The sequence below is a fragment of the Micropterus salmoides genome, unplaced genomic scaffold (assembly GCF_014851395.1).
Source record: "Micropterus salmoides isolate LMB-PRFRI ecotype aquatic unplaced genomic scaffold, ASM1485139v1 Ms_hic_scaffold_3636, whole genome shotgun sequence".
Classification (NCBI taxonomy): Eukaryota; Metazoa; Chordata; class Actinopteri; order Centrarchiformes; family Centrarchidae; genus Micropterus; species Micropterus salmoides.
This window is the reverse complement of record NW_024042969.1, coordinates 1-14,141: the sequence shown is the minus strand read 5'-3', so window position 1 is coordinate 14,141 and position 14,141 is coordinate 1. Positions and strand designations below refer to the sequence as shown.

At 40.5% G+C, this 14,141-nt stretch overlaps 2 protein-coding genes across 2 annotated transcripts; one reads left to right on the top strand and one right to left on the bottom strand.

Annotated features, from left to right (window-relative positions):
- Window positions 1-2,123: 2,123 nt before the first annotated feature.
- LOC119884728 (trimethyllysine dioxygenase, mitochondrial-like) lies at window positions 2,124-8,626 on the top strand. The gene is made up of 7 exons (XM_038695054.1): window positions 2,124-2,444; window positions 2,534-2,710; window positions 5,790-6,069; window positions 6,243-6,362; window positions 6,780-7,016; window positions 7,334-7,472; window positions 7,610-8,626. The coding sequence occupies exons 1-7, from the start codon at window positions 2,309-2,311 to the stop codon at window positions 7,739-7,741; spliced, it is 1,221 nt and encodes a 406-aa protein (XP_038550982.1). The 5' UTR covers window positions 2,124-2,308; the 3' UTR covers window positions 7,742-8,626.
- Window positions 8,627-9,295: 669 nt separating this feature from the next.
- On the bottom strand, window positions 9,296-14,137 carry LOC119884730 (V-set and immunoglobulin domain-containing protein 1-like; the record flags this gene model as incomplete). Its single annotated transcript, XM_038695056.1, has 6 exons — window positions 9,296-9,959; window positions 10,041-10,185; window positions 10,276-10,392; window positions 10,482-10,637; window positions 13,027-13,234; window positions 14,030-14,137. Coding segments are annotated over 6 exons (828 nt in total), but the record flags the coding sequence as incomplete, so codon positions are not given.
- Between the last annotated feature and the right edge of the window lie 4 nt (window positions 14,138-14,141).

Sequence of the window (14,141 nt, the reverse complement as noted above, 5' to 3'; positions counted from 1 at the left end):
GCTTGACCTATCAGCTGCCTTTGACACAGTCAACCACAGGATCCTGCTATCCGCTCTCTCAGCAATGGGCATCTCGAGTAAAGCACTCCTGTGGTTCGAATCCTACCTCTCGGGGCGTTCCTACAATGTTTTGTGGCAAGGACAATTATCCTCCTCCCACTGCCTCTCCACAGGGGTACCCCAAGGCTCAGTGCTTGGGCCCCTTCTCTTCTCAATTTACACCACCTCACTGGGGCCGATCATTCGCTCGCACGGCTTCTCTTACCACTGCTATGCAGACGACTCTACCTACCCTTCCCGCCAGGCAATCTCACTGTCTCGCCGTGGATCACGGACTGTCTATCAGATATATCTGCATGGATGAAGGCTTGCCACCTTCAACTAAACCTCTCTAAGACTGAACTCTTGGTCATTCCAGCCAAGCAATCTATCCACCATAACATCAAACTACAAATTGACTCCTCAACCATCACTCCAACCAAGGTGGTGAGAAACTTGGGTGTCATGATTGATGACCAGCTGTCCTTTTCAGACCATGTTGCTGCTGTCTCTCGGTCATGCCGCTTTTCTCTATACAACATAAGGAAAATCAGGCCCTACCTCACTCAGTACGCCACCCAGCTTCTGGTACAGGCCATGGTTATCTCTAGCCTCGACTATTGCAATGCCCTCCTAGCAGGTCTCCCAGCTTGTGCGGTGAAACCCTTACAAATGGTTCAGAACGCAGCAGCGCGTCTGGTTTTTGATCAGCCCAAAAGGACTCATGTCACTCCATTACTCAGTGACCTCCACTGGCTCCCCGTGGCCTCCAGAATCAAATTCAAGTCACTAATGCTTGCATACAGAGTGACCACTGGGTCTGCAACCATCTACCTAAACTCCATAATACAAACTTACATTCCTTCTCGGCCGCTACGCTCCTCCAACGAACGCCGCCTGGCTCTGCCATCCCTTCACACAAAGCAATCCCAGTCCCGGCTATTCTCATCTGTGACACCACGATGGTGGAACGAGCTACCACACGCCATCAGAGCAGGGGCGTCCCTCTCTAACTTCAAGAAGCTCTTGAAAACTCATCTCTTCCGAGAACACTTCCTCTTGTAACACCTCTAAATCCTAACCTCTAACATGCACTTCCTGTGCTCTTCTTCTTCTATCCCCTACAATGATCTTGTATTGATTGCACTTTTCTAGGTATCTACCCCATTGATGTGATATGTACTACGAGCTCTTACTAGTATTTATTGCTGCTCTTACTAGTATGTATTGTCAGTTGTAGATCTGTAGTTGATGCTCTGTTGATGCTTGTATGTTGTTCCTCAAATGTAAGTCGCTTTGGATAAAAGCGTCTGCCAAATGAGTAAATGTAAATGTAAATGTGGAGTTATGAGCAGTGTGACAACTTACACACGAGACAACTTACCCCGCTCTCCCCTATAGTATATGTCACTGAATTTTAGACCTTTATGCCACTCATGGATGTTTTATCAAAATTATGTACTATTAACATCTCACAACTCTGGTTAATCGTAAGACCTGATGTCTTAGTAAAATACTTTAAAGCGTCAAATACAATCGGAACTTGACCTTCATTTTTTAGGAAGAGACAGGTTAGATTAGTTGACTAATAATTAAATTATTATCACCTATTTGTATTCCTTCAGTGCAATAGTGTATAGGTTAATGAGTTCAGCAGCAATTAAAAATAAGAATGGGGATATTGGGCACCCCTGTCTTATGCCTCTTTTAACATTACAACGAAGTGCCATTAACTAATGAGACACTGCTATTGATATTTTTATAGAGTGTGTTAACCCTCTTTCAAAATCTTTCCCCAAATCCAACAAGAAGCAGTGATTCAATTGTTCCACAGTGTCGAAGGCCTTGTAAAAGTCTAAAAAAGTATATTCTGAATAATTTAATGTGTCTAGGATTAAATGGATGTTATTAGCCTACTTATATGTCTATCCTTCATAATACCAGACTGACTTGATGATATGATTTCATTCAGACAGGGTTTAAGTCTTTGAGCATAGTACATGCACATAGCACATTAAAACATCCGGGTATTGATGTGAAGGGAACCGCGCAGGTGCAGAAACGCTCCACCCCTCACAAACTGGCTGTATTTATCTGTGTTGAGACATTCAACGGAATTTAAATCCTTGGCATATAGAGAGATTGTATGAGATTAAAGCCTTGTGTGAAAGTGGAGCGCTGAAGGAGAGAAGTAGCTGGAAAAGAGGGAGGTTATCGTAAGTTTTGGTTTATTCTGTGTTGTTGATCTGAATTTGTGTTTGCGCCCGGGATGTTGGGCACGCTGAACAGGATACTGAGACCTGCGTTGAAACCGGCTCAGTATCTGTCTGGTGTCAGATACGCGCAGCGGATCCGTGCATGCGCTGCGCGTTCAGCAACTTTTCAGTTACTTGAAGACTGCCTTGGTGAGTTTATTTACATATCAACTGAATGTATCCGTAGGCCTATCTATGGGACAAGACTCCCTATTAATCCATGCATATGACATCACCAGTGCTCAACTATGAGGGGACGCCGATGCATTTTAATTACGTGTGGCTGCGGGACCACTGCCGCTCTGCCTCTTCATACAACTCAAAGACTAACCAGAGAAACCTGGACACCGCGAGCATAGACCTCACAATCCGTCCTGACAATACAAGTGTTGAAGATGGCCATCTCGTGCTCACATGTAAGTCCGCTTTAATTACAGTTCTACCAAGCTGAACGTGTGGAAATGAAGGGGTGAGTTGCTGAAGTGGTCAGAAAAGTCTTTACAAAGCCTTGTCAAGTCATATGCTGTTGACTGCACCTCAGAATAGATCATTCCAAAGAAACGCACCATAATAACCATAAATATGCACTGTAATGAATTCCATTTCACGAGGCTGGATTACCAACTTGGAAAAGTGGGCAGCTGCCAATGGGCACAGAGCCCTGGGTGCATTGTATTTCGCAAACACATTTTTAGCAATTATTCTGGCCATGCACTTACAACATGTAATCAAGAAATTACTAAATTGTATTGCTTAATTGCTACTCTGACAGGAGTTTACTGGGACATCCAACACGCCCTCGTCTAGAAACAACAGAATAGGTCAATAATTGATGTCTCCAAACTGACCTGTATGATTTTTTTTAATGACTCCCAAAATGACATACAGTATCTCACAAAAGTGAGTCCACCCCCCCACATTGTTGTGAATATTTGATATTTTTTCAAGTGACAACACTGAAGAAATGACACTTTGCTACAATGTAAAGTAGTGAGTGTACAGCTTGTATAACAGTGTAAATTTGTTGTCCCCTCAAAATAATACAATCACACAGCCATTAATGTTTAAACCGCTGGCAACAAAAGTGAGTACACCCCTAAGTGAAAATGTCCAAATTGGGCCCAAATAGCCATTTTCCCTCCCCGATGTCATGAGACTCGTGTGTTAAATTTGACACATGACACGTGAAGTTGTCTCCACAGGCAAGGATGAACTGGACTTTTCCCTCTTTTATGATGGCATTTTTGTGTTTAAATATTCACTCAGTTGTAAGGTAATCCTTAGGGTGTGGCCGGGACTGTTTCATTACTATGTCATAAAAAAAGATATTAAAACCTAAACAAAGGAGCTTTATGTAACATGCATTTAGATATTGACCTCCACCAGCGGCCATCTCATTAACCGACTTGGTGCAGCAAACATGTGGCTTTAACAGACTAGATAGATTTGCTACTGATGTGACATAGTCTATGGAGACATGTATGGATGAAGTATTGAGCTCCTTTAAGTAAGTATTAAAGTACTAATACCATACACTGTAAATGTGTTGTTACAAGTAAAAGTACTGCACAAGCTGGAGCTATATCTTATTCTGTCTCCAGCAGCATCCAGCCTGCTCCTGCAGGGGGAAAATCCTTGTGGGATTTAGTTGCCTCCTTTTCGAGTAAGAGGAATAAAGAGGAGTAAACGGTCCCGCAGCAGCCAGGTGTTGAAAAAGACGCAGGTGTTACAGTGTGCCTTGGCAGTGAATCTGCTGGCTTCATGTGCACCAAGCACTCACCCAAACATTCCCCCTACCTTGTGCCCCCACAGCTCTGTATTCCCTCAGCCCAGCGTGGGTCAGGTCTGACATGAGCAGGAAGATAATAATAGCTAGGAAATTTTGTTTTTAAAATGGAGAGCACAACATAGAGAGATACCATCACTACGGACATTTAATACAATAGCAGTGTAGTCAGAGTCTGGCAGCTCGGAGTTGCCCGTGCTTTCTCTGTGTGGGTGTCTGTCTGGCTTATGCTATTCAGAGTTGTCCTAAAGACTGACCTTGACCCGCCTTGTGGGTTGCTGGGCTCCAGCTTTTTTATTTATAAATGCCAGGCTGTTAACAGGGCTTTTATGTACGCACAAGAGGAGCACTGAACCTTGCAAAAACTGACAAATGGGGACCTGTCAGCCCCAAGAGAGTTGATAGGTAGGTAGGTGCATTTATTGTAACAATATAACAGGTTTTATAGTGAAATTGAGTTCTGTAACTCCCTTCTGCTACATAGCAAATATTTTACATTAATACATAAGCAATTCTAAAAATGGTAAACAGAAATTAACAATATTCACTGGAGCAGTGCTGAGGATGAATTTGAGTTTAAAGTCTGATAGCTTGGAGAAAAAGCTGCTCTGCAGTCTGGTGGTGTGGCAGCAGAAACTTCTATATCTCGTCCTAGAAGTCCGCAGGGTGAACAGGCTGAGGCTGGGTGGGTACTGTCCTTTAGTATCCTTTGGGCTCTGCAGGCACCTCACTTCACCAATATCACTGATGCTCAGGAGATGGGTACCGACGATCTTCTGAGCAGTTTTAGTCACCCGCTGCAGAGCCCTGTGGTCCTGGGCCGTGCACATCCCATGCCAGTTTGTGATGTTTCCAGTCAGAATGCTTTCTATTGCTCTGTTCTGTTTGTGAGGAAGTCCAATATCCAGTTGCAGAGTGTTGTATTTAAACCCAGAGTGCTGAGTTTGTTGATCAGTTTCATGGGGGAGCATTCTGATGGAGGTGTTGTTTTTCTCAAGGTGTGTGAGGGCTGAGTGGAGGGCAGTGGAGACGGCATCCTCTTTGGATCTGTTGGTTCCGAAAGCAAACTGGTGAATGTGCAGGCTGGCTGGGATGTCGTTTTCTTGTTTGATGATGCACCTACTCCCGTGGGCATACTGAGTCTGGGTTTGCTCATCCTATCTATAAACATGAGCCTTCATAGACTTGCTTTGCTAAATACTCAATCTCAATGATGCCATGGATGCTCATGTTGCACACAGTTCAGATCTACTTATTTGCTGTATGCTTACAGTTCATATAGATGGCAAGCTTTTATGAGCTGTTCTGTAAACCTTTAAAACCGGATGTCCTGCAGTACAGAGGATGTTCAGAGTTTCTTCTGTTTTAGTTTCTTGTATATGCATATTGTGTAACTGAGAAAAAAAACACTATTAAACGGTCCCCAACATTGAACTCAGTTTAGCTAAACTCAGCCATCTTTTAAGTCCAGCAGTTGAGGTATTTAGGCCAACAGAAATAACCTGGGGCAAATTTGAGCCCCCAGTTGCCCTGGCTCGCTTAGCATTGTGTAAGTATGCCGTTGCCTATCACATACAGAGCACACCGCGAGCATCAAATAAACCATTGCACCACCCACCTGCAGAGTAAAAATTAATTAATTTGTAGTATTTAATGCAATTTTCCATTAATTGTACCTAATAACAATGTTTTCCATTTCTGTATCCCAGGGCCTGATGGTCATGTGTCAAAGTACAGCCTCAGCTGGCTGGCTGAGAACAGCTATGAAGGACAGAAGCAGAGATCCGTCCAGCCACACATCCTGTGGAATGCAGACATCTATAAAAATGCAAACATACCTTCTGCCAAATGGGACACGTTTATGAGCTGTGATGATGAATTAAAGAAGTTTCTTCAAAATTATCTTCTGTATGGGATCGCTTTTGTAGATGATGTCCCCGCTACAGTTGAGGCCACAAAGGCAGTATCCCAGAGGGTCAGTCTAATCAGGTATTGGGTGGTTCTTTTTGGCCTATGCTACAGTGAAACTCTTTTCTCCTACAGACGACATGCAACTATTCTGCATTTGTGACTTGCATTCAATAGCAACATTCTCGAACAGTACAGAAGATGTTCGGCCCTGTCCACTAATCCCTATTTTGTGTTTGTTGCTGATCCACAAGGGAAACTACATATGGAAGAATGTGGTGTTTTACTTCAGATTTTTCAAGAGGAGACACTGCCTACAGCCAGCTGGCCCTGGACCGCCACACTGACACCTCATACTTTCAGGAACCATGTGGGTAGGTGCAGCAGAGATGGGTGTGGGATTTGAAAACAGCCCCAATAGTGTGAAAGGGAAAGGATTTCTTGTGTGTGAAGCATTGAAAAAGTAGCATTGAAACACTGTCTTCCCAGAAACAATGCTGCAGTTAATCTGAATTAGTCCAAAGACTTCAATGTCAACAGTTTTATACTGAGGAGTTTTGATATATCTTAAACAAAACCCAAGTAATAAATATAATAATAATAATAATAATAATAATAATAATAATAATAATAATCTTATTTGTTACAAGTTACAAAGTGCTTTAACAAGTGTAAAGACAATAATACCCAAAAGACAATAATACAAAAACAATACAAGATAAAAGCAAGAAAACATTGAATATATATATATATCACACCTACTGACTTGATAGCGCCGATTGTTGTTGCAGAATCCAGGTGTTCCACTGCCTCAAGCATGAGGGAACTGGGGGAAGGACACTACTTGTAGACGGGTTCTACGCTGCAGAGAAAGTACGACAGCAGTCTCCTAAAAACTTTGAGCTGCTTGCCCATGTGCCCATCAGGCACGAGTACATCGAAAACACAGACAACCACCGAAACCACATGACAGGAATCGGGCCTGTGCTCAATGTCTATCCTTGGAACAATGAAATGTACCTGATCCGGTATGTCAGCGCTTTAATCTGATGTAATTTACTCATATTTGTGCACTAGTGAATTATCAGAGACTGTATTCACAGTTTCTCTTAAATTTCCATTTTTATACATTTTGCACTTATTTCATCCAGTGTATCATTTTATTGATTGTTATTTGTAACAATTGTACTTCACCATGACATAATGTATTTATTCTTTATATTCTGTCATTTTATACACTGTAAAGCTTTTTGAAGGAATATTCGGTAGTTTTGCGGGAAAGATGAAATGTTTTAAACTTCAGATCAAATCAACAACAAGATTTGTTGCTTTTTTCCCCTAATAGATACAACAACTATGACCGATCAGTGATAAACACAGTCCCCCATGACGTTGTTCAGCAATGGTATGTGGCGCATCGAGAGTTGACAACAGAGCTAAGGCGACCAGAGAATGAACTGTGGGTGAAACTGAATCCAGGGAAAGTAAGACAGCTACATTTCTCAAATGTCAATTTCAATCAAGCAATTTACAGTTTAAAATTGAAAAGTAAACAGGAATATACAAATGTAAGTGTAATTCAGTGTAATCTAAAGATTGTACCCTATCTTATCTTCATGAGGTGATTTTCATAGACAACTGGCGTGTCATGCATGGGAGGGAGTCTTTCATGGGCCTGAGGCAGCTCTGTGGATGCTATCTGACCAGAGACGATGTCCTCAGCACTGCACGCTGCTTCGGTCTGCAGGCCTGATCCTTACACGAAGCTCCCTTCATGGCGTTGAATTAAATTTGCACTGAAAGTCTTCTTTCTTCTCACACCCGGTGCCTGTTGTACTTTATTCATCCTTATTCATTATTTTGTAATTGATGTTTATTGATTGTTTTTGAATAGCAGCAATCCATCCAAAGGTTGAGATATTTCAATCTGGACCCAAGCAGTGGACCAACATGCCATCCAGAGGACCATGTTGCTAGGATGTCTATAAAGAACACTTTCTTCAGAGGTGACAAAGATGATTTTGTACACCTGAATAGATTTCAGACTTATACCTTTTTATCATAAAAAAAAAAAACGTTTTCATCTTAATTTCTGAATTTTTCCACCTCCTAATTGTAAAACCATCCTAGGGCCCTGATTAGCCATTTTCATAATTACAAAAATAACACGCCCTAAGTGGGTTAAGGTGGTTGACTTCACACTTCTTGGTAGGGTGATGGTGTGTCTGGTAAGTGTGAGTTTCAGGCCAAACAAGTCCCTAACAAGCTCTGCTCATAGCTAAGGTGTAATCAGTGTAAGACTATTTAAAATGAAGGTGGTGTAAGGATACTGCCTATTTGGCTCCATAAAGCTCCTCAAATCAAGGAAACATATTGAAGGTTATCTGTGCTGGCTTCACACCAGCCAAATAATAAAATAAAATAATACTCAATAATAATAATTTGTGGATACTAGCTTAGCTTTGGTAGAAGGGTACCCATGTTGTTTTGCAATACATGTATGTATTTGGTTGTGCCTAAGAAGAAGCTGTTTGATATTTGCATTTATTAATGGGGAAGTAAATAATGTTTACTTTGCAGTGCACAATGTCCATAATTCATCTGCAGCTGTTAGTAAAGTGGGTGATCAAACCAATGACCCAGTGATTTCTTTCCTCAGTTTTGTTTTTTGTTTTTTTACTTTTATCAGTGGAATAAAATGGCTCAAGTTGTCACCACAGCCCTCCTAAGCATTTCTAAATTATAAAAACAAAAAGAAAATCTGTAGAATAATATAAAGGCTAAACGTGTGCATGCGTCTGTTTTTGATGTATAAAAGTAGGGTCACTGTCTAGTTGAGAAGTTATAAGTTAAATATGATGTCAGGACACAAAGAGTTCAACTGGCCTCTCCCCCTGTGAGACAGACAGAACTTATGTGGAACAGATGTCTAATGTACAGTTAAATGGCTCCTGGCCGACTACAACTTATCGGGGAACCAGCTACACGAGGCCACAGTGTAGAACTAGATCAGGTTAGAAAATTCCAACCTAAAGACAAGATAGTGCTGCTGGTGAAAATGGATTCATGGGAGTACTCAGTGCTCCATAAGGCAGCCTCTGTCTTATTTCATGCCTTAAATATGATTTGATATTATCTGACCCCTCAAAATACTAAAGAAAGAAAGCCACTAAAACCCAAACAACACATCTTCAGATGTCAGAGACTCTAACCTGATAGAAGGCTTTGGTTATGGTGTTAGGCTCCAATGGAAGTTTGCTGCCACCTAGATGAAATTTGATAATGCCAATTATGGTCACACTGGAAGTCAGAAAACACAATATTTCATTTAATCGAGATCTCTGAACCTTATTACATAAAACAGTCATACTTAATTCACAGCTGCTTGGCAGTTTGTATTACCAAAGATCACCTAAAGGTTGATCCAGGAGATTACATTTTCTAAAGCCGTTGTAATACTTCAGATATGTTATCGTTTAAAAGACTAAATTTGAATGTAAGCTTGTCTCATTGCGGGTTTTGTTGTTTTTTAACAAGGTAATCATAAAAGACAATAAACATGGAATGAGCTTGTCTCACTCTGGTCTACACAACATGGTTTGAATGCCGTACTAACTATGAGACGTTAAAACAAACAAAATCACTACAAATATTGTGTCTACATTCAAGCAAATTAGTATTAAAAAACACATTAAAAAAGCTGTAAAAGAGTGAATTAATGGTAAGGATATTACCTTTCTAGATTCAGAAAACCTGTAACAAAATGCAACATGAGCCCCATCATATTGATTACATTTGATAATGACGTATGTTGGAGACTGGACATCCTGTTATTCACAATCGTGACGTCGCTCCAGTTGTTTTCAACGGGCCTTTTTTAGGCGTGTGGCTCATCCTCGGCCTGGAGGTTGCCGGCAGTGGTTGCCATGGGAACACCCTCTGAGTCTTCCTGGGCCTGATGAGGGCTCCTCCTAGTGGACAGAGAGAGAGTTGATGTTGCAGGGTTGAAATGACATGATGAAAAGCAACATGCAGAGAACCTAAAGTCTCACTTCATCTCGTTGGCCTCGGATGCTCTGACCGCTTTGTATTTGCGTTTCTTCAAAGTGTGAGCGATGAACCACACGACCAGGATGATGAGGACACAGCCTAGCAGCGCGCCGATCACCGCACCAGCAATCACTCCGTCTCCCACTTCTACACATATATTAGTTTTTATATCAATGAATTAAGCCTTGTTAGTGATTTTTTGTTTTTGCAATTTAAAAAATAAAAATATAAACATACCGTGACCCAGCTCTATAGTGCAAGTTGAAAATCCCACCACATTTGTAGCGTTGCACTGGTACTCCCCAAACTCAAACTGGGATATGTTTCTGATTTCCAGTATTCCGGTTTGGGTCGCTGAGGAAACAATGCATGTTCAGAAAAGGATGAATGTGCACATGTAAAGTATATCACAAACACACACACATATAGACTACAGTACTCACTTCTTCCCAGTACAGGCATCCTTGTCTTGGTCTGATCCAGTCTGATCCAGGTGTATGTCGGGGCCGGGCTGCCACGCTCACTGTGGCAGGTCAGAGTGACCAAATGACCAGATTCCACATCCCCGTGGACGGAGCAATACGGAGCAGAGGGCCTCTCTGACAGACCACAAGGAGGATACATGAATTCATTAGGTGACTTTATGTTCAGTCCTCTAAATCTACTTGACATTATTATGAAGCACATGCTTAATCAGTGGAGATCGTCGATATTTTTCATAAGAGCGTTGGACTGAATTGATTAGCTTTCCTGAGAGGTTTGGTAAGAGGATGTGTGTCACAACTGTGGAGCACTAAGTCTGATACCAGTTACTTAAAATCAAAATACTAGTAGTCATCATCTTCATATGCATATTGTTTCTGAGCTTGACAAATTACAATATGTGATGAGACGTCTTATATATTATGTATTACAAGTCCACAGATCCTTTTAAGTAAAAGTACCAGTACGCAGTTTTCAAATACTCCATTAAAATTCAATGTCCTGCATTCAAAAGCTTACATAAACAAATACATTCACACCAAATGAACTTAAATTATCAAAAGTAAATGTACTCATTCTGAGGAAAAATGTCCCCTGTCTGTGATATATTTCATATGGCGTAGTATAGAGTACAGTATTTCCCTCTGGAATGTAGTGGAGTTGAAGTCTAAAGTTGCATTAAATAGAAAAACTCTAAATAATAAGTACTTGAGTAAATATGCTTAGTCACCTTCAACCACTGCTTTAAGATTATGCTTTAAAAAATGTAATACTAACAATAATTTTCTTATTCAAAACAGGTCATACATGTCACACTAACAAAGAGAAAAGATAACGTATAAATCTGTGTGTCGTACAGATCTGAGTTTTTTTTAAATGGCAAATCCTTTGCTTACGGTTAATCAAACAAGACGTCACGTGTCTGTCCATTAGTCATCATGAAACAAGAAGTGTGCTGGGAGTGGTCTAACAACTCTCTGCTCCAGAGTTGGCTGAATCTTTTCTGTATATGTCACGGTGCCAGCCTACTAATCAGCAGGCTTTTCAGCACATTGATTGGATAAATCTGCTAGAACATCTTGAAAATGACATAACTATATATTTTTTCATATCTCTTGTGTTTTCATAAAAGGGATATAAAGCTTACACACTTATTGGTAATTTATGATAGAGTGCTCACTCTCTTTAAAATATAACCATAATTCTATGTAACAGTAAGCGATGATGAAAATCATCTTTGATCCCACGATAATCAGCATGAGAGCAGCCATGCATATTCATACAGAACTTAGGTATGTATCACATTCAGTGTGTCCTGCAAACATTGTCATAAAGGCCGAAGTTATGGAATACAAGACGTGTGGTTAGCATGCAGCAGATGCAGATACATATTCTGTATGCGGTGCAGGGATGAAGTCACAGACCTACTCTAATTTCCAACTGACAATGAGGAGACCGCTGCAGTAACCATGGAAACTACTGAGGATACTGAGGCTTGCAAGGTTGTCCCTGGTAACTCGGTGAATGAGAGGATTCAAACGGAATGTAATTCCCTAATCACACTATTCAGGGACACTATTTTAAGAGATTTGTTAATATAACAACAATTATAATACAGTAATCTCAGGTGTGAAAATAACTTTGAAGTACGTCGAAGTACTCTTGCTTTGGTTATATTTTAACCACAGTAATTTACACTGGGATTTTGTGTTAAAATAAAAAATTAAAGCTCAGTGCTCACTCATGACAGTGAAAGAGTGGCTCACTCAGACATGACTAATGCAGCCCTACATTCACATGAAAAATACTGAGAGAGAGGAAAAGACAAATGCAGAAACAGGGTGGTTACTACGGGAACAACATTTAAACATACAACTCAAAAATAATGAAATCCAAAATAATATTTGAGACCAGAAACTTAAAAGAAACTGACGGTGTGCTTTGGCTACCCGTTTCAGGAAGCCACACCCTTATAGGCAGGAGAATAATGGCGCCAGCACGAGGTTCAGATAAGTTTTTATTTTTTTTTGTAGCTGCACCATCAGCTCGTACTGTTAGACTACACCCAAGTCCAGGGGTGGATGCTAGTTTGAAAGCAGAATATTAGAGCGCCACGCTGACACAAAAATGATCAACTATTGCCGCTTTCTCTCATAACACAAATGTTCAGCCGATACTGCTAGTGGGTGTGGTCCAGGTATTATGAAATTCCCTACACACCCAGTGTAGACTGTCACAGTGTTTTTGATTATTTAGATTATTAACAGTTAGAGCTCTTCTCAGGACTGTTTTGGATGTGTAATAATTATTATATACTTTCTCTTACTCAAGTTGATATATTGACCAACAGGTGAATAAACCCTCAGCCGTCTGACTTTTCAGTAACTCCCCTATTAAGTTTGGATCTCCTCACTCGTGAACCTTTCTCTAATGTTGTGTGTTAACGTAACATCTAAAGGGCAGAAAAAAACGTCTTTTACAACCTCTGGAGTTTATAGAACTTACCAAGAACATTCACAATGATGTTGGCCTGAGACTTTCCGGCCACATCAGGAAAGTTGTGAACCTCGCAGGTGTAGACTCCGGTATCTGATGGTTGCATGTTGCTTATTACTATTGAGGCGTTTCTGGTTGCGTTAGGGAAAGAGGGAGGCTGAAGCCTGCCCTCATAAGATTTTGTGATGACATCCATTCCTGATTGATAGTAATACACCTGTAAGTAAATTGTAACAAGTTAGATTATCTGACACAAGAAAGACACTTAAATAACGTTTCTGTATACTTTTATATTATTTCATAGTAGTACCATTTGGAAAATGAGCTCAAATTCAAAGTTGGCAAAGAAACAATTATAAGTGATTGATAATAATCATACTCATTAATGCCTGTAATCATTCAGAATGGAGTAATTTTTTACTAAATGTACTTTTACTTGTTGTACTTTTCTGATTTCTCAATCACAGGCTTTGTTGTCTCAGTGAGGTGTGTCTGCTAACAGTTAGGCGGCATACTGAAAAAAGGAGCGAACCTGTTTGCATGAGCACGCACATGACGTGTTTTTGGTTCAAGCTTTGTGATGAAGTTGATTTTTCTATGAGTAATTTAAACTACAAGCAACTGGAACTTTGAATATCTTCCAAAATGTTGAGATCCTTCATTTCATCCACCATTTCATTAATTTAGTTAAAGCATTGATTTGGGCCTGCATTTGCAAACTTGAAAGAAACCGACAAAATGACTGATGCCTTTACAATATCACGCAAAGCCTCGTGGATTCAAACACTGTGAGATACTGGACTACCAAATGTAGGGAGGAAAGGTTTGCTTTTGTGCTCAATACATGTAATTGGAAATATTCTGATATTCACTTCTTATCAATGAAGGAAGTCACTAAACCTGACGTTACAGTATAGTATAGTATATCGGTCGATAATACAACACATTTGAAGCACATCAAAACAGCCTTAATTGGTGTAAAGCGCTGATCTGAGCAGTAGCATGTATCTACCTGCTGTGCCTTCAAGGAGGATGATGAAATAAAATCCCACTGGATGTTAAGGCCGGTAGTCTGCTCAGTGGTCACAAACATACATTGGAGTAGGATACTTCCACCCTTTGTA